This window comes from Nannobrachium achirus, assembly GCF_963921795.1.
Source record: "Nannobrachium achirus genome assembly, chromosome: 2".
NCBI classification, from domain to species: domain Eukaryota; kingdom Metazoa; phylum Chordata; class Actinopteri; order Myctophiformes; family Myctophidae; genus Nannobrachium; species Nannobrachium achirus.
In genome coordinates, this window is record NC_137811.1 from 49,007,559 (window position 1) to 49,028,394 (window position 20,836).

Genomic DNA, 20,836 nt, shown 5'->3' on the forward strand with positions numbered 1-20,836 from the left:
AAGGGTGGTTGCATGGCAGATTCAAACCTGCTCTTGGTGTAATGGAAGGATCATTTCCCAAAGTCAGCTAGCATTGTGAGCGTGTAGATCTGCGTGGCCTACTGTACATCTGGCCTACGTCTGGCCTACATCTTGGCACAAAGCGTTCAAAGTTTGTTGTAAACCCAGGGTCACATTGGCCAAGCTTTGAGGGACCCTCATGAATAGCACCAATCACTTCACACTTGGTGTGATTTTTCTTTCTTCGTGTGGGGGCCTTGGCCTCCACCTTCAAAACCAATGAGCTAGATTGTGCCAGTAACCTTGATCAAAACTAATATACAGCCTAACCTTGCTCACAGGCTTTTGCAAAAGGAAGATAAGCTGGGAACATATCAGTAAATAGGCGGGGTGAAAATGTATATCCATGCAAGGACATTTCAGCATTATCTCATAAGTACAAGGAGACACAATTAACAGGGCAAGACAAGGAGCTGACAGCAAACAAAAGAGGAAGGAGACTACTTCCCATTTTGCCACATCCAAAGTGGACCCACAGGAAATGGCTCTTTTTACGAGCTCACAGTAGAAGTCTCTTGGATGTGAACAGCAGGTCATGTCAAACCAAGTTCAACTTTACATGTCCCATGGAGAGCAATTAGTTTTCTGCTAGAGGTGGTACAAGGACATCTCAAATTCAACGCATGGCTTCTTGTGAAACATCCTTGAATAATATCTATCTATGAAATGAGATGCTGGTGTTTCATTTCAGTCTGATAATACCCCAAACTTTGACCAGCTGATGCATGAAGACATCATTTGAAAATGTAATTCCATCCAGTTAAACACCTGGACTTCCCACACCGCTTTGTTGTATATTTTAACTGTGCCAGGCAAATTATCTATTCCACTGTACTTCACTATGAACTTGATTTTAATGTGGTTTGGTTTCTCTGTCGTTCTGTTATGTACTGTACAAGCATGCGGATGAACTCTGATTTGATTGGTCAAACAGATCTGCCTGGCCAGAATAGTCTTGGCAAAGTACAGAATGAATGACGCATGAGAACATGGCTCTCTGCCTGAGGAAAGATCAAAGTTTGAAAATGTTTCAAACTTCATGATTGATTTCCTGGCAGAATGAAACCAATTAAATAATGAAGGAGGCCTGTCCTGTCCTCCAAAAAGAGTCCTAAAATACCTCACCCATCTGGAACTGGCAGGCAATTACAATCATTCAAAGCAAAGCATAGGAGATTGTGTGAAATAGGTGAGTTTTAGCTAGTGGTGGGATCTTCTTGGCAGAAGTACATTCAGTCACTAATTTATGAGCAAGTTATTTGACTGTACCTGCAGTGAAATACATGTTTAAGTTGCTTCCAAAACTTTTCATTGATTGACTGCCCTGCATTGGCACAAAAGGAAACCATTAAATTATTCCAAACTATTCATAACCTATCCCATCTGGCGATTCCTGGTTCGAGCAAACCCTCAAAGAAAAGCATTAGACAGCATTTCAATATTCCATTCATATCGGTCTTCATGGGTGACTCTGCACAGCTGGACTAAACTAAACTGAAGTAGCCTACTTCTGTATGCCAGACCGGTACTATAGTATAATATGCAATATACTGACAAGTCCCTTTTCCGGTCTATCCTCGAATGTACTCTCTGAAATACAAATTAAAATACTGGAGGTCAGTACTGTTCCAATCAATTAAAAACAGACAGTGTCTAATAATGCAAGATAGCAAGTTAATAGGCTGGCAGTTTGTGGATGAAACACCAATGATGTGCTAAACACAAGACCTTGGCAAACGATTGATCGGTGATTGGTGTAGCAGTGTCAGCTGACTGGTGATATGCATACAGTATATCTTGTACAATACCCACACATCACCGAAACCAATGATGAGCCAAGTTAGCCTACATCCTAAATATGTAAACTGAAAAATACTGGAGTGGGAAAATAGTTTCCTTCATCATTTGTATCACAGTATATATTACTGTATCTATCTATCTATCCATCCATCCATCCATCCTACTATAAATGCATGAAATCTCTGATCGGACAGTTCTTGAGATATGCGGAGGACATGATACACACAGTATGCATGTCCTCTGCATATCTCAAGAACTGTCTGATTAATCAACTTCAAACTCTGTGTGTGTATCACTGTCACAGAAGACCCGAGTGCAGTGCCCAGCACAAAGTTAGCTGGATCAGCTGGATTGCAAAAGGCTGCCCTGCCATGAAAAGCGGCTGTCACACACTTGATTTCATTTAATTGCTAAGCTTTAAATAATGTTGACCTTTGGAATAACAGTGCTATCATTTGGGAGTGCATATTCATAAAGATACTAAAAGCAAGAGCAAACAACTGATCTAAGATCACTTGACTTTATGAGCTTTGCCATTACTATGAGCAGTGTGTTTTTTTTCCATTGTCCATATACTGTACTGTAGCAAACACGTAGCACCCATGAAATGGCTGCACGATCATATCAAAATAAAAGAAAGGATGGTAAGGTATTTTATAGAAATGGAGGGATTGAGATTCTCATCATTTAGTCTAGGTGTGTAGACTTCATACACAGGGCACTTCAAAAGCCACCTATCCAAAAGAAAGAGAAGAGGTGAGTGACTGTGCTCTGTTCTGTGCATACAAGATTTATTTGCTCCAAATTTCAAGGTGATAGAAACTTTCTGTTGGCCCCACAAAACCTCTTGCGCAGATAAGCCTGTCCGCTTCCGCCCATTCCTTCTGAGACATCTTCTGAGGCACTGATGGAAGCTAGCAATCTTATTTCTTCACATTCGAGGGGGTGAGGTTTGTTATGTTCTCTCTTGAAAACAGAATAGACACAAAAATGCCTTTTCTTATTAAACAGACCACAGAGAAGATATGGGGGGGGGGGGGGGGCAACTACATTTTATATTTGTATATAAAATGCAGTTGAACGAGCACCATTGTCTGGATTCCAGGCTAATAATTAACTCATCCAGAGCCCAGGACATTAACGGATTAGGGGGTCCAGAGTGCCCCCTCCCGGCCCCATTAACGGCCATTGTCTTATTTTGAAGGCCAGAAGTCTAGACCGGAAGTACTTCCGGTCTGACGTCATCGGATCCTGCGACGGAACCGAACATTGTTTACGTGGTGCCATGCTGGATTGCATAGGAGCGTTTATACATGTGTTTTATAAGCGAGCATCTGCCTCCATCTTCGCTTCTAAAGTGTTGTTTTGAGATAATGGACATTAAAGATGAGATCGGCCGTCCACCTCAATGTTATGGGATGACTATTGTGTGCTCGTGGAGCCGTGATGATGACAAATCAGCGCGGATTTCGTCTCCGGAGCGTCGGCCATTGTACTAGGTATTTTTACTCGCCGTTACAGTAATATATTACTTTTCGCGCGACATCACGCATTCGGCACTATACGTACTCTAGTACTTATCGCGTGACATCACGCGAAAGGCACTAGATGAGTTAAGTGTTGCAAAGTCACTAGGATACGAGGAAAACATAAATCATCTGTCTAAACAACAATCTAAATTATATTAGCATTTGTGGACAAACAGTATGTCTACAATAGACAACAAGAAATGGCTACAAGGAATGAGGAGTCCTATGTAGTGAGATGAGAAGAGGTGTTTTCAGACTACGGGAGTAGTCTAAAAATGGGAAGTGAGTCTGCAGTCCTGACTGGGGGAGGTCATTTCACAGCTTGGGAGCCAAGAGGGAGAAGAGTCTAGGACACTTGGAGTGTTGGCCAGGGTGTCGTACGTGACCCATGATGAAACCTCCCATTTGGGAGGTGCTGACCTTCTGTAATCGCTTTTACACTGATTGACCAAAGAGGGCCACTGGGTGGATGGGAGCCCCAGGTCTGTGATCTTGGATCGGCACAGCTCCTACTCTGAGGGACTTGATAAATTGGAATAGGGACCATTTGTGCTGCTCAGAGGCTGCCAGAGAGTCCTCTCTGGGTGGTCTGTCAAATGAGGCAGCACGAGTGGGTGCTGCTGCATGCAACCAACCTTGGAAGACTGGCATCGGGCACGCACACGGGCACACACGCGCAAACGCACGCACGCACGCACACACACACACGGAGAGAGAGAGAAATATGCTTGCGCACAGACGGACACAAAATCACTGAGTGAGACCAACCTTGACAGACTGGTGGGCTTCCATCCATCTGCAGTCTTTCCCCCAGCCGACAGGTCAGAATCTCACTGCCCACCAAGGTGAACCCTGGCAGGCACGAGTACCGAATGATGTCCCCTGTAGGTTCATTTACACCCACAGGCAAGCACGTGCATGCACACGCACGCGCGCGCGCGCGCACGCACACACACACACACACACACACACACACACACACACACACACACACACACACACACACACACACACACACACACACACACACACACACACACACACACAGAAAACATATCGAGGTTGGCATGAACACAAAAAATATATTTGCACACACAGTCATCCATCCACCCACACATGTACGCACACAAAGATAAAATATTCCCACAAATACCAACAAGCATGGACGCACAAAACCTTTTGTTAGTAATAGTGTCATCAGCAGCACCACTTGACAGTAATCAACAGCACATTTTCTAATGAAGACTGACATCCCCTTAGCAAGCTATGGTACTAAAGACACCTCATTACCAAGAAACTGAGTAACGCACACACGCACGCACACACGCACACGCACACACACACACACACACACACACACACACACACACACACACACACACACACACACACACACACAGACATGACATTACACACAGACAGACGATACAGACCGACTGCTCAGTAATCACTTCTGAGCATTCACAATATTATTATTACAATGAAGTGCTCAGTAAATAATCCCTGCCCTCACAACAAAACATTACTACAAAACAAATTAAGTAGGAAGGAAGCAAGGAAAGGACATAAGTGAGGAAGGAAAGGAAGAAAGTAAGGTACTGTAAAGCCCTTTGCACACAGGACAGTTGCGTTTTTTTTGTTTGCTGCATGAATAAAACGCATTGGATTTGGTGTGCAAGGCTGTGCGGAATCGGCGCTGCGGATCCAAAAAGGAGTCATAAAAGGAGTGATGAGTTTTTACCGCATGCGACAAGACGCACGAATCGAACTGGGTTCGATCGAGAAAAAAACGCACGGCCGCAGCCACTCGTCGCACGGCTAATTCGGAGCCGGTGTGCATGAGGTCATAGAGAATCATTGTTTTCTTTTAAAAAAATGAAATTGTCCGTTTTATCCGTGCGGTTAAACGCGCCTGTGTGCAAAGGGCTTAACACTAGTACTTTTACACATGAAAACAGGAAACTAACAGAGTGAAATTCATTAACCAAACTTCCACTTCGGAGATCACACACATGAATAGGCTAAATAAAAACAAACCAAGTCATAGGAAGAAAAATACTTGATGAATTAATGAACGTGCGATTATTTCGAATATAATAAAAATACATCTCCAAATTGAAATAAAGTTGATTCACATATGTTCCTGTGTTCTCTTAAGTTCACAATAAGATCCATCTACTCCTTGCATGCTGTTCTTTCATGTGTTGCAAGTGGAGCGTAAGGAGCTAGATTGCAAACAGACCTATTTCAAACACGTCATCGTCGGCTAGGATCTCAGCGTTGGCAACAGGAGGGGGTGGCTGACAGATCCTCAGCTGGTATGCTGTGGATGAGAGCAGAAACAATTAAACCAAATCAGCAGAAGTGCCCTCTGTGTTCATGTGCATGTGTGTGTGAGTAATATGTGTACATTGTGCATGTATGTGTATGAGCTGTCTATTGTGTGCTTCATTTAGTGAATGTGTCTTGTGTGTGTATCTAATTACAACCCATACTTTAAATTGTACCCTATTTAAGCTGAAAACTGCCGTCGCATCAAAAAGCCATTGCTTTTTCAGCTACGGTATTTTTTTATTTTTTATTTTTTTTATGTTTAGCATGAGTACACAGTGTAGGTACATTCACCATCAGGCATGTGCACACATAGACATCAAAGGGGGCTTGAGCCCCTGCCCTTTTACCCTGCTGTAAAAAAGTGCCCTGTCCAGACCATGAATGCATGCTTTTACTATGGAGAAGGAAATGCAAATGCCCCCCTTTCCATGTCCTACACTACAGTATTCAGGAGATTTGTCTTTTCCGAAATCTCCTGAACTTGAATGCAACATTTTATGTTGAAAGAATGTGTCCTCCGTCTAGAAATCCACGCCGTAGGCCGCACACCGAAAATAGCTGATCTATAAGCTCTCAAATCCTCACAGCGCAACTCGTTGAGAGATTGTAGATCTGCTATTTTCGCATTCTTTGCCAAAAGAGTCCTTTTATAACATTTCAGCCCCTGCCCCTCAAACATCCTCTGCATGTCCCTGTTCACCATTAGACCAAAGCAGAAGCAAAATACAGAAGAAAGGTCAAGAATCTCCAATAAAAAGCTGATAAATCCTCTTCATCTCTGGTCTTCATTAGTACACCCTGCTTCCTGATGATCAGAGGACCAGGACATCAAACTAATAAGGGCCATTAGAGCATCGCCTCGCTATAAGATGAGCCCTTGGTTTGGCAGCTGGCCAAAGGGAGGAGGTTACCATGGTAATGCAGCACAAAGAAGCCACTGGTGCTGAAGTCGCTGTGGAACTTGATGAGGATCAGATTGGCAGTGGTGGACACGCCCTCCAGGGCGGAGCTGCCACTGAACTGGGCAACCTGGGGTGAGCCCTGGTCAGGTCCATCCCTAGAGACACAGGAAGGGAGGGTTAGAGCAACCTGGGGTGAGCCCTGGTCAGGTCCATCCCTAGAGACAGAGGAAGGGAGGGTTAGAGCAGTGCTTTTCAACCTTTTCAGGCCGCAACCCCCCAAATAATCATATTTTAACTGGGGTTAAAGTTTTTGCCACTCAGTAGGCATTCCCGCATAACTTCCGGGTATGATGATGATGTCACGCGCATACCCACTATTCTGAAAATAAGTTTTCCCAGGGAACCTCAAAAGAGTAGATTTGTGTTAACATGGTTCACAAATTATCAGGAATTTACAAGATGTTTTATTTTAAATAGTTGATGCACGTACAAGTTCACAACAATGTGTCACAACGCAACAGTTGAGAAAGAGAGATTGAGAGAGTTCCAGTTTAGTTGTTCAGTAATCAGAAGTCAAAACAGGGGTGTAAACCTGGGTGTGGACAAAGCAGCACTCAGCGACCCGCTTTCATGGTGAGGATTCTCTATCCCAGTTGAGGTCTAGTTAGGATGTCTCCCCAACCCAACTTTTTATTGTTTTTAATCTAGCACTTGTGTCTTTATTGTTTTCACTTTTTCTCATTAAAGTTGGTTCCTTCCTTTCCTTATGTAAAGCGACTTTGGATACTTAGAAAAGCGTTATATAAATCTGAGCTATTATTATTATTATCAAACGTTGGAGAAGGACCTTTTTCTGGCAAGGGTTTACCCCGGAGTCTCATCACCTCCAAGCTCCCAGAAACTCCAACAGGCATGAATAAAAGGCTGCTGACATCGCACGTTCTCCTTACAAGAGAGGTCAACATGCATCTCTTATCAGTGCATACGCACCAACCCTGGATGCCAGTGAAGACTCAAAGGATGGATTCTACAGCTTCCCAGAGCTTGCAGTCTCTGGGAAGGTGTACTACAGTACAGTAGGTGTGTGTGTGTGTGTGTGTGTGTGTGTGTGTGTGTGTGTGTGTGTGTGTGTGTGTGTGTGTGTGTGTGTGTGTGTGTGTGTGTGTGTGTGTGTGTGTGTGTGTGTGTGCGCACGTGTGTGTGTGTGTGTGTGTGTGTGTGTGTGTGTGTGTGTGTGTGTGTGTGTGTGTGTGTGTGTGTGTGTGTGTGTGTGTGTGCGCGTGTGCGCGCGCGCCATTATATGTTGGATATGCTTTCCACCTGCATGAGAAGCATTTCTGCCCACAAGTGCCACCTCCATTTTGTTTTATCATGCACCTTGGACTTTGTATATTTGATTTACCTGTGCCTTCCTGTTATTGACCTGTTCTGTGTTATGTTTTATTGTCCTTGCTATTCTCTTTCCATATTCTTTCCATGTTGAGAGCCCGCATTCACCCATTAATTTACACAGTATAATCGTGTCTTGTGACAATAAGGTTGATTCTGTACACGGACGCCCGGACGCGCGCACACACACACACGCACGCACACACACACACACACACACACACACGCACACTTAATATTGAGAAATACTCTCCTTCGTCCAAAGAAAAAGGATGGTATATAATGCATACTTCCCTGGTTGTAGGAGCCAAAGCCTTATCTCATTCAGAATGCAGCCACTAGACTTCTAACAAGAACTAAGCCAGTTGAACACTTCACCAGTTCTCACATCTCTGCACTGGCTTCCAGTGAGCCATAGAATTGAATATTGCTGCTCATCTTTAAATCACTCAATGGTATAGAGCTAAAATACGTTCTGACTTTGCTTTTAAATTATGAATCATAGAGAAGTTGTCCAGGAATGGTCTACTAACCCGTCATAGAGTTCAAATAAAATATGGTGAGGCAGGGTTTAGTTATTATGCTACGGTTTAGTTATCACACAGTTGGAGCTAAGGCTTGCACCAAGTCTGAATACTTTTTAATACTGCTACTTTTATATTCTCCACTTTTGATGTCAGCCTACCTAAATACTGACTAATGACATAATCAACAATATTGTTTCTTCTAGGCACTTGGGTGGTGCAGTGGTAAAGTCCCTGCCCACCACCATAGAGGTTGGAATGTCACTGGCAGGTGAGTCAGTAGGATACACACAGAAATGTTTTGATTGTTTGAATGTTTGAATTAATTGCATAACGACTACATTGCCATTGGGGATAAAAAGTGGCAAAAAAATTATTGGTGTGCAAGACACCGAAGGTCTAACTGCTCCCGATGAGTAGGGTGCATTGCATGGTTTCCTCCTCCGCATTAGTGTGTGAATAATTCCCATTGGATAGTGCTTTGGATAAAGGCTCAACATACATTTTCCATTTCCACGTTTATTGCTGAGAGTGTGCAACTGGATCATTATTAATAGGACCATATTCTTTCATTATTTTATCCTTTCTATTCTAAATGTTTTTCTTAAAGTGCTGTTTAATGGAATCTGTTTTGCTATCCAAAAATAACTTGCTTTGCCTCATATTCTGAAAACATGCAGTGACCATAGAAGCTCCAACTTTTTGCCAGGAGGAAAACTGCTTTTTATAGCATATATTGTATGGCCATTTACAGGTATAACCACTGGTAGGTATATTGGTCTGATATAATGTTTAAAATATAACCCCCAAAGAATTCTGATGCATAAAATACCTTCAGCCGCATACTGATACGTCTGGGTTCTCCAACATTACTTCTGAGACTCCTACTGTAATCCCTGTCAATCCCTCATATACTGTGCACACCCCGTAACCCAAACTGCACACAATTCGGAGCACATATCTTCGAAAGGGCAAGGACTAGTATATATAATATATATATACAAATACATTATCATTGTGTTTTAGAGTGATCAGCATAGTGGGAGGATAGTCAGGCAGGAAAATTAAATCTTACTATCAGGGGACAGATTGTTTATGCAACATTTCATTTGAAAACAAGAGTACCAGTAGCACCCCTCCTCCCCTAATGTACAGCAGCCTCCAACGCTGGAAGGCATTTCCCTCTACCATCTCCCATGAGGAAAGATCCATGTCTGCCTGAGGTGTATACAAGAACACACACACGCACGCTATAGATAGATAGATAGATAGATAGATAGATAGATAGATAGATAGATAGATAGATAGATAGATAGATAGATAGATAGATTTAGTATCTATCTATAGCAAGACATTTAGTATGCTTCCAGTAAATTAATTAACTTAAATACATATGCATCTACAGTACATTATGCAATTCATTGTATTAGTGCTGCATAAGACATTTACAAAAGTAAACCCCCAAAGTATTTGCAATAATTCATAATCCTTGGTTCTCAACCTTTTCAGGCCGCGACCCCCAAAATAATCATATTTCTTCTGGGGACCCCCCCACCCTGACGAGCACTAAGAGTTGAGACATTACATTTTGTATAACACGGTTCTATTGTGAAAATACCAGATCTACATGCAGATCGGCTATTTTCACAATTTCTGCCTCTAATATTTGACAATTTGGCCAATGTTTACATTTTAGAGGTATTAAAAAGTCCTTAAATTGTCACTTTAGAAATGTGCAGATACCCATACACTTAAACGTTATATTGGTTTGTTTACTGTTGAGAGAGAAAACCATGTTGCACATTAAGCTAATTATCTGGAGACCCCCCAAAATAATTTGGGGACCCCCCTGGGGGTCCCGACCCACAGGTTGAGAACCACTGTATTAAACCACTGCAGTGGATATGTGGTTAGAGTGTCCTCCCTGAGATTGGGGTTAAATCCCCAAACGAGTCATTACCCAATGCCTGCTGTCCTACTGAGAGTGTGCACGTGTAGTGATGCACAGAAGCGGGGATTGAACCCGGGGCTCCCACTCGCCAGACCAACACACAACCCGTCATGCCAATAAGGCAGATTGGCAGGGCTCTTGTGGTGCTGTACTAACTATGGGGGCTACTTTGGAGCGCGTCCTCACACTTCACACCACAGACCGCCGCACACGACGTCCCTCATGTCCCTCACGCTAGGATATCATCACACTGCCAACTACGCCAGATTGTAGTGATGGGCAGAAGCAGGGATTGAACCCGGGGCTCCCACTCGCCAGACCAACGCACAACCCGTCATGCCAATAAGGCTGAGCACGATTGGCAGGGCTGTTGAGGCGCTGTTCTTGGCTGAACTAACTATGGGGGCTACACATGCAATGTTTCATGGCGATTGGTCGTGAGGTGTTCAGGATTAGCTATACACAGATGTCCAGACGGTATTTGATATTTGAACAGCACTACACTGACCAGAATTTTGCAAGCCGGCAAAAGTTGAATTCAACCAACAACTTTCCTCTGTCAAACTATCAAAATAGGCAGTGCTGATCCAATAGGAATAAAGATCATGTTAACTGCATTGCCTTCTTGCCTCAAATGTTTTCATATTAGTGTAGCTGTTTATTACTTGGCTGCCATGTTGGATATGGCAGATCAAAAACTAAGTACCGTACATCTTTGCAGTAACTGCAAAAAGCATATAGTACCATCCACTGGCCAGAGTGTTTGCATGTCTGGTGTATCTTAATGCTTCGTGACTCAATTTTGTGTGTCTGTAGCATTATCCAAATTAAGTCCATCCACGCAAACACAGCCGGCTCACTAAACTCCAGTCAAAGAATCAAAATAGGATATGCTGCTCAAATAGGAATCAAGGCTTTGTTACTGCATTGTCTTCTTGCCTCAAATGTTTTCAGAAACATATGTTTGTGTACCTTTTAGCTGTAAAATTAGATGGTTTGTTTCTTGGCCACTATGTTGGATACAGCAGATCAAAAACTAGTCACTGGCCAATTTTCGGTACAGCATACAGATCGCAGCGGTGTGGTGCGGTGCCCAGCAAACAGCGCTATCAGTAACTACATGAGGTGGACATCTTGAAAGCGATCTTTGAATTGCTGCAGCAAAATATTTCCTCACATTGGGGGGCATATTTGCGTATCTCTTTGCAGGTGGGAAAGTTTGTCAAAATAGGGTGGTAGGATGAAAAGCCATCTTTGAGAAGGGCAAGTTTATGCTTAATGTGTGCATAGAGATACAGTTTGTGCTCTTCCTTGCAAATCCATATTGAGGTTGCGTTGATATCTGTGAGGAAGGCCATGTCGCAGGGAAGCAGTATGTCCTTGTACCACATATCACTGTGTCCCCATATTCATGTACAACATCATTAATTGTGTTGAAAACATCCACGCCCTTGGCTGTGCCATGCAAAGAGGCCAATTTCAACAGTTCCTTGTGCACTTGAAATGAACAGTCAGTGGCTCTTGTGTAAATGAGAAGCTGGCTAACATCCATCAAAAAAATCTGTACTCTTGTCCAACGCTAAAGAGACTGCAGTCATTCATGACTTGTTTTAAGTGTCCCTCGATGTGATTCTGAATGTCAAAAATATTATGCATCACTGTTCAACGGAATAGACAGACAGATTCAAAGTTCTTAGCCATGTTATCTTCAAAAGTTTTTGCCATCCTGACTGCATCGTTTCACAGTTTCTGCCTCCAACAAACATTTCTTAGCTTTAACGAGCTCAAATGAAACAGCATAAGATGCCAGATCCCTGTGTTGTTGTGGTTTTGGAGGTTTATTTTTGTACTAGTTGTATCTTATTTTGTGGCTAGTATGATATAATCACAAGTTAAATTGAAATCCTTCATGGCTGATTACACCTCAGGCACACTAAACACATTGGTTTAGTATTTTTCTTTCCCTTCTTTGCAACTGCCACAACATTATTGGTGGTTGAGGCCAGACAACGTCAGACGGCATTGTGATCGCAAGCACATGCAGACAGTCATAAAATGTTATGGAAAAATAACACGCTCCTCTCCTGTTAGAGAAAGAAAGAAAGAAAGAGAGAAAGAAAGAAAGAAAGAAAGGATAGACAGACAGACAGACAGACAGACAGACAGACAGACAGACAGACAGACAGACAGACAGACAGACAGACAGACCTCTGTATACATGGGTCTTTCATAAAAACAGGTAAAGAAATATTGCACAGTTGTATAATACAACCAAGACAACCTGAGAGATAGGATTCATTATGGGTCAAGTAACATAGCATTAAACACTGTGGGTACAAGCCAGCCCATTGGAATATGATGGGGGAATCTGATCTATTGATGACTCTTTTATAGTCTGGGAAATGGCTGTTCCCACTCTCATATAAAAAAGATTATACCCTGAAGCAGAATTCTCACTGCACCTATAATCTACATAATGAAGTATTTTCTAAAGTTTAAAAACACCAAGACAAGACTTCAGAATGAACAGCTTCATTAGCAAAGCACCGCATTAGACGCTAACTTTGTTGATCATGCGTCGCCAGCACATAGGGTTGTGGACAAAGCCTTCTATCCATGGCCAGTGCCAGTGGAGTGTATGCAGAAGCTACTGTAACATCGCAGTTAAAGAAAATCGATTGTCAAGATCATACACACCGACATTTTCCTTATACTGTACCATAATTTTATTTTATTTTATTTTATTTTATTTTATCGTATCCTTCATGCTGTTGCCTGATTGCCCAAACAATTGGCCTATGAGTTAACCGATAATGGTGCGAACACTCACCACACAGTGATGTAGTCGTAGATGGGCTCTGTGTTGATAACAGAAAAGTTGATGTAGATCCCATAGCCTGGAGGTACCCGGACAGTCCACATGCAATCCTGGAAGTTTGGATACTCAGCTGGGTGTCCAGGAGAGTAAATTGTGCCATTCATGGATGTAATGTTCCCACCACAGAGAGCTAGAAAGGAGGGCAGAAAGGCTGTCAGAGAAGTTGTATAAAAATGCCAGAGTGTGCATTTGATTTACCACAAGTCGTAAAATTTGGTCTCGTGGGTGTACCACTACTAACTGTAGGTAAAACAACCATAACAACATGCTATGCGTTATCACTATATATTACTGTAACAGACAGCCTCAGGGCGTAGTAACTGGATATCATGAACCTGGTGACATTGCATGGCTTTGATTCTGTACTAAAACTACTGTACTAAAACTTCCCTGTCATAACCCATCAAAAGAAAAGTGTTAAAAACTCAGTTTGAACTGCGAGTTGAAGCCACAGCACAGCTCTCAGGTTCAAATAAAAACTGGGGACATCGCCGTGAGGGAGAAGGAATCTAGTGAGCAAAACAAAAATATTTACCGCTTTCTGAGCCAATATAAAGTTTGCTCCTGGACTTAAATAACTTTTATGTTATGGCTTTCCAAAATGTTCTCTGAGGATTAAAAGAGCAATTGCCTTGCATTACTATGTATGTGATGAGTAAAAAACTTGAAGTTAACATCTGAAGTGAATACCCTCAAAATTTACAACATGCAGTGGTGTAATCGGCACTGCAATAAAGACTCAAGAATGCTTCATATATCACTATAATGGGCTGTACAATTTTACAGTTGCCATACAATGCCATCAATAAAACAATGAATCTGGAGTTTATGGAGTGGATTGTGAGGGGTCTCGGGCTACCAGAAGACCTAAAAATCCATATGATTGTATGCATATAGTTTCAAAAGGAAAGAATTACGTCGAGGCACATTTCATTTTGTTAACAGTGTGAAAAAGGCCATGTCTATAGGTCCCTCTGGGCTTTTGTGACACACATCAACAGGGGATGTGCTATTGCTTTCACATTATTTAAAAAGGTGCATACATAATAAACTAAATTAAAAAAAAAAAAAAAACATTTTTTCCCCCCACTGCAGTGCAGGTCGTCCTTCACGGAATGTAAGGAAAGCTATTTTATGCAGGCCTTCATTCAAGTACACAGTCAACACAGTGGTTCTGAGGTTTTAGTTTACACATCCCACACACAAACACATTACACGTGACACAGTTCTCTGCATGTCCTATTTCCTGTAGGTTTTCTACTCAGATCCTTCCTGGGAACGCAGGGCGATGGCAATGCTGCAGCCCTTGCTGTTTTGTTGGTAGACATGGCTTGTGCTTTGGACAATGTTTTTTTTTAAATAAATTCCCTTTTCTGCCCTCTGCATTTCTTTCCTACGCATTGTTTTTATTTTGAATGCAACTGTGTAATCATACTATATGAATGGAAATTAAATGTTTACGACCGTGTGTATTGTCTCAATTGACCAAAATGTGGACAATAGCGGTTGATGAGCAGTGGCTGACTGAATAGCATTGCTGGGGAAGGGGACACTGAAAGCCTCTATTTTGTGCTACATACTGTACTTATTTCTTAGCACTCTAAACCACTTACTCTGTTGCTTGATGACAAAGGTTCATGGCACTGACTTTCATCTTGCCCGATTTTTAGGAGACGGGTATTGCTACGGACTGCAGTCTTCTGCCTCAGTCCTCTACTGTCATTCCTCCACTGTCATGACGTGGGCGTGTACAACAGCAACTCTACAGGGTCATAAATCAAACGTCCCCGGAGCTCCTGGGCTCTGACACTCGGTCGTTATTATAATTTTTTTGCGTGAGCTTCTATTCTGAAAGTTCGAGGTTCGGGGGGACGTGGCTTCTATGGCACCCAAGGAGAGAGTTCACAGTAGAGGACTGAGGCTGAAGACCGCAGTCCAGAGAAATACAGTCTTGATTTTTTGGGTTGGCCCACACCGCCAATCGCCTTTTTTTTCTCTTTCTTTTGCAAACAGCTTCTATCTGAGTCCCACAGGAAACGTCATCGAAACGTATCTCCATTTGTTTCCTGTTACATTTTTTCACGGAAACGCCTTTTTCTCCGCTTCCTGACTTTAGCTCAGTTTTTGTCAAAACAGGGTATTTCGCCCATAAAGCGAACACATGGCGCAAACCCGGAGGCACAGAGACTGTGTCCGTGAAAGATTTTAAAATATTCTGTGACAACAGGAAAGGAAACTACTTGAAGGCTACAGACGTGCTCCTTTAAGTCTGAGTTATACTTAAATGTGCGCCGGTGTTAAAATAAATAAATTAATTAAAGGCCGATCTACAAGCTCACATCACGCGCAACCAAGACGCAACCAAAGGTCTGTTGGGGGCACGGTGGCACAGTCAGTAGTGCTGTCGCCTCACAGCTAGAAGGTCCTGGGTTGGATTCCCACCGGGGACGCTGTGGGCGTGTTCTCTCCTCTGCATCATCAGTGCGCATACCCTAGGTGGGGTTGGCAAAAGGTCCTTTCTGTGTGGAGTTTGCATGTTCTCCCCATGTTTCCTAGGGTGGATACCCTCACAAAAAACATGCAGTAATCCTGGTCTCTATACTGCCTCCCCCTGGCCAGCCGGGGCACCTGATGGAGGGGAAAGGACCTGGTCGGAATAACGTATTCCTTCCACACGCTACGTCCGGCCAGGGAAAACTCCCACCTGTCAGGTGAAAAGAAGCAACTTGGACTCCTCATGTATAGAAGGAAGCATGAGGTTTGTCCGCTGTCTCCCCTGGTTGGCAGAGGGAGTGTAGCGCCCAGGATTACATTAGATAATTGACACTTGGTTACAAAATCGTGGGTTAAAACTTAAAAAATTATAGTTTTAGAGAAAGGTGTGTTACCGTCACAGCGAGGTACAGGATGGTTCCAGTTTCTGCTGACTCCATGAAGGCATGTCAGAGAGGCCTCTCCCAGCAGGGTGTAGCCTGGCAGGCACTCAAAGGAGATGGTCATTCCCACACTGTACTCTTGACCAATCACAATGCCATTCCGGAACGGCCGAGGGTCTGGACATCTCTGTAGTTCATAGGCTGGAAACATACAAACCCGTCAACAGCAAAGGATGCACAGGGGATATTCTAATCTACATAAATGGATAAAAAAATTACAATAAATCGATTTATCTTAGAAAATACAATAAAAATACAATGAACACTGTAAGATGGTTCAAAAAACAAAAATCTAACTAATGTCTGAACTGACAAGGTTGCTAAGTGGGTCTCAGAAAATGTACTTGAATTCTTTATTAAGAAAGCTTATCGTGTGAGGACAACATCTGTTAAATTTAGAATTGGTAAGTGCCTGTCAACCTTAAAACTTTAAACATCTTCTCGAAGTGTTTCAAGGAGTCACCTTTGCCACTCCCGCTTGTTTGTGATGCATGTTCAAAACCTCTTCGTATATCCTTAAACTTGGTTGTAAAACAGATTCAAAAGAGGACAATGCCTTTCTTCTATTTTATATTTATGTCTGCACTTTGATTCTGCAGTTTACACATAGTAGGACGAAATACCACGGCAGAGATGACACATAATGAACTTTTTGGACCTCATACTGTAATTGAAACATGTAATAGCTAACGTAGCTTAGCAACAGTAAATTGTGCCTCTAGCCTTTTCAGTTGTTAGACTGTACCAGGGAACCAGGAAGGAATCAGATGGAAAAAGGATTTACTGGTATACTTTGAGTCTTATCATCCTCTCTAGATCTACTGTACCCAGGGGCGTCACACCAAATTCTGGGCCCTGGGTACAAGGATTCACTGCGGGCCCCCATGAATGTTAACTATTGAAAAATAGCAGATATACAAGCTCACAGCGCGGCACCGAGTGCCGCGCTGCGAGCTTGTATATCTGCTATTTTTTAAAAATCGTGAAAATGTGTGCAAGAAACCTATGTCAAGGACCCCCAAGATGATATGTATTTGGCCACGGACCCCGATCTCAAAATATTTAGTTCCAGGGACCCCCAGAAGCAAAATTTGAGTTAGAAATGTTCGCTTTAAAAATACATATATTCAAAGATTTTCACACATTTTCACAACTTTTCAAAAATAGCAGATCTACAAGCTCGCAGCGCGGCACTCGGTGCCGCGCTGTGAGCTTGTATATCTGCTATTTTTCAATAGATAAAGTTATTAGGGCCCCTCCACCTTGGGCCCCAGTAACTCAGTCCCACTTTCCTACCCCTTGTGACGCCCCTGACTGTACCTTGAATTATGTCGCTTTAAGTGTCCCAGTTATAGCTTCCTCCCTGAGGGGGAGCAAGTGCCTGCATGCATGTAACCTGCAGACATGCCTGTATATACACTCTAAAATACTGTGTATGTCTGCTGTTTCCATGACAGAAGACATGTTTTTTCCGTGCCTATGTCGCAGCCAGGACAAGATATCGGACATGACAGAGAAAACATTTAAGAAACTCTGCCTTTCAATGGCAACTGCTGCTCTTTCCTGTCTCTAACTTGACTGATGGCCCTGTAGGCTTCCTATTAACAACTTCCGCTGTCCATCAGTCACTATGCCGATAACAACCGGTTCGAACTCCACAAGGACTACTCTTTGCCCTCACCCTCGTAGACGGTGTGGAAGCCATGTTTGTTCTGAGAGTAGTCACTGTGGAAGAAGAGGGTGGTCTCATGGGTGGTGCTGAAGAGAGAGTCAGGCACTGAGGAACCACTGAACCGATCAATCACTGTCCCTGTCTCCAGGTTCCCGCTGCGCACTTCCAGGTAATCGTGCACCGCTTCAGTGGAGAAGTTTAGAAACTGCAGGTGGATCCCTGGTAAGCATGACAAACAAGAGAGTGAGATACTATGTGTGTGTTTGTGTGTGTGTGGGGGGGGTGACTGTTGGAATGGAAGAAAAAACTGCGAATTGGATCAAAAACGTTTTCTGTAGTTTTCTTTTTTTTTTTTTACTTCTTTTTTTTTAGATCTTACCCATACACTTTATAACCGTTACATGGAGTTGTGTTGTTCACATGTATGATATAACTGTCCTTCTGCATTTTCTCTACAAGCAGGGTTACACGTAAATAAGAATTTAGAGGATGGAGAAGGAGACAGGGGAGGTGGAAGGGAAAGAAGGAAAAACTACATTACAGGGAAAAGATCGATAAAAAGCAGCAAACACAGCAATGAGATAAAAAAATAGAATAGAATAGAATAGAATAGAATAGAAGAGAAGAGAAGAGAAGAGAAGAGAAGAGAAGAGAAGAGAAGAGAAGAGAAGATGACAGACCAAAGCCAACAGGGAGTTGGACCCTCCAGCTGCAGTCCAGGCTGCTCTGGTAGTTCCCTGGGAACCCGGGGCTGAGGATGACGCCGCTGAAGTCTGTCATGGAGCCGCCACACTGGGCTGTGAGAGACCAGCCAAGGAGAGAGAACGTGTCACACCAAGAGAGAGGAAAGGAAAAGAGAAAAAATAACTGCAGAGGTGAAAAAGAGGTTATGGTGAGTGTCAGAGATGAGGAGAGTGTGTGTGTGTGTGTGTGTGTGTGTGTGTGTGTGTGTGTGTGTGTGTGTGTGTGTGTGTGTGTGTGTGTGTGTGTGTGTGTGTGTGTGTGTGTGTGTGTGTGTGTGTGTGTGTGTGTGTGTCCGTGCATGCGTATACTGTAATGTCTAAGTGGGCATACTGTATGTGGAGGAGAGACAAGACCAAAGTGGGGAGTATGTACTGTAGAGTGGGCGTCCGTCCGGCCACGCGTGCGTGAGTACACATGCACGACACGTGCGTGTGGGTGTGAATGCATGTGCGTGTCAGTGCATGTATGCTTGGGGGACGTACTGCAATGTCTAAGTGGGCAGGAGAGACACGACTGAATTGGGTAGGAGTAGAGTGTGTCTTTGCATGTGCATGTGCGTGTGCGTGTGTGCGCGAGCATGTGTACGTGCGCATGTGTGTGTACGTGTGCGTCTGTGTATCTGTGGCTGAAGTGTGTGGGCTGAATTCGGATGGGTTTGTTTTCCTCCATACTGTGTTCCACTTGAGCTTATTTGTATGTCTGCTGTTTTGAGACGTGCACATTTCTGCATGTGTGTGCGCACTTGTCAGCGTATTGGAGCTTATTTGACTGTGTAAATCTTTGCACATGCATGCATATGTGTGTGTGTATAGAATACCAACAAAGCGGCATTTTCGCTCAGGATTTAAATAAATGAGGTTGACGATTTCAATACGCCATCTGACACCATTTCGCACGACCGCGATGTTGATCAATTAACCCCCCCCCCCATAAACACAAACACACACACCTCCTGCCTTTATTTTCTTCCCTGACTGTGTCTCACAATACCTGGACTCGCTGTGAATGTTAAACTTGTCCCCTTCGCCCGTCATATTATATACAAACCTTTCTCTTACGTAAACCCCCATGTGTAATGCAATTATAGCCACCAGAGGCATGAATGTAAACTCCTGGCTGAATCATTCCTCTCTCTCCACCCTTGACAGGCCCATTTATGTGCTAAGTGGTTGGAAACGCGAACGGGGTATTGCCAACGCATCTTAAGGGACCACCAGCCCTGCGTCCCAGAATAAGTGAAATACCGTCTTGGGATTTAATTGGCGCTCAGGGTGGGAGGGGGGGGGGGGGGGGGGGGGGGCTTTTGACCTGTCAGTATGCAAAATGAGAAGAAAGGAGAAGAGAGGGGATACGGGGGTGTGGATGAAGGAGTTGTAGTACACGTTGCGGGGGCAGAAAACAGCTTTGACGTCAGTCCTTGTGTAACAAAAGAGAATGCGGCCAGGAAAGAGGAAAACATGAGGGAGGGTGTGTGTGTGTGTGTGTGTGTGTGTGTGTGTGTGTGTGTGTGTGTGTGTGTGTGTGTGTGTGTGTGTGTGTGTGTGTGTGTGTGTGTGTGTGTGTGTGTGTGTGTATGGGGGGGGCTAAACTCTGAGGAGTTGGGCTAACGAGCGAGAACGTGAAACACATAGTGTATGTCCAGGAGCTGGGTTGTCACTGGCAAAGCTGGGATTTATGTCGGCGCTGAACAGTGAAAGCCGCAGGGAGAGAGCATTTACATGATGATCGCTCGCAGTGTGTGTGCAACCGTGCGTTCGCTGTCTTTGTGCACGCGTGTCTCTGTGTATGTACTGTTGTTGTGTGCGTGTGTGTGTGTGTTTGTGTATATGTGCACATACATGCCTGTGTTTACTCATCACTCATGTTTATGTGTGCGCGCGTGCACGTGTGTGTAATTGAGGGCAGCGGAACAGCGAGGAACCCAGAGAAAGTGGAGCGCTTCCTTAGTAATCTCTGAAATCTATCAGTGTCAACATCAGAGCTGTCGTGGGAGGCTGGAGACTCCAATCAGCGGTATCAGAAATCAAACAAACAGCGCACAGAGAATGAACAAACACTTATCGATTTTCAACGGAATGGGGGGGGGGGGGGGGATCATAAGATCCCCTCCTCCCCCA

The 20,836-nt window shown here is 43.6% G+C and overlaps 1 protein-coding gene across 1 annotated transcript in view; it reads right to left on the bottom strand.

The window, feature by feature from the left end:
- The window catches only part of LOC308309097 (CUB and sushi domain-containing protein 3-like), a gene marked incomplete at both ends in the record, with an annotated part of 377,797 nt that overhangs the window by 101,232 nt on the left and 255,729 nt on the right, over window positions 1-20,836 (bottom strand). Inside the window, 7 exons of the mRNA XM_080754567.1 lie at window positions 4,158-4,271; window positions 5,632-5,712; window positions 6,635-6,780; window positions 13,320-13,497; window positions 16,256-16,444; window positions 17,985-18,194; window positions 18,656-18,772. Coding sequence (XP_080610693.1) covers window positions 4,158-4,271; window positions 5,632-5,712; window positions 6,635-6,780; window positions 13,320-13,497; window positions 16,256-16,444; window positions 17,985-18,194; window positions 18,656-18,772 — 1,035 coding nt within the window. The remainder of the gene's footprint in view (window positions 1-4,157; window positions 4,272-5,631; window positions 5,713-6,634; window positions 6,781-13,319; window positions 13,498-16,255; window positions 16,445-17,984; window positions 18,195-18,655; window positions 18,773-20,836) is intronic.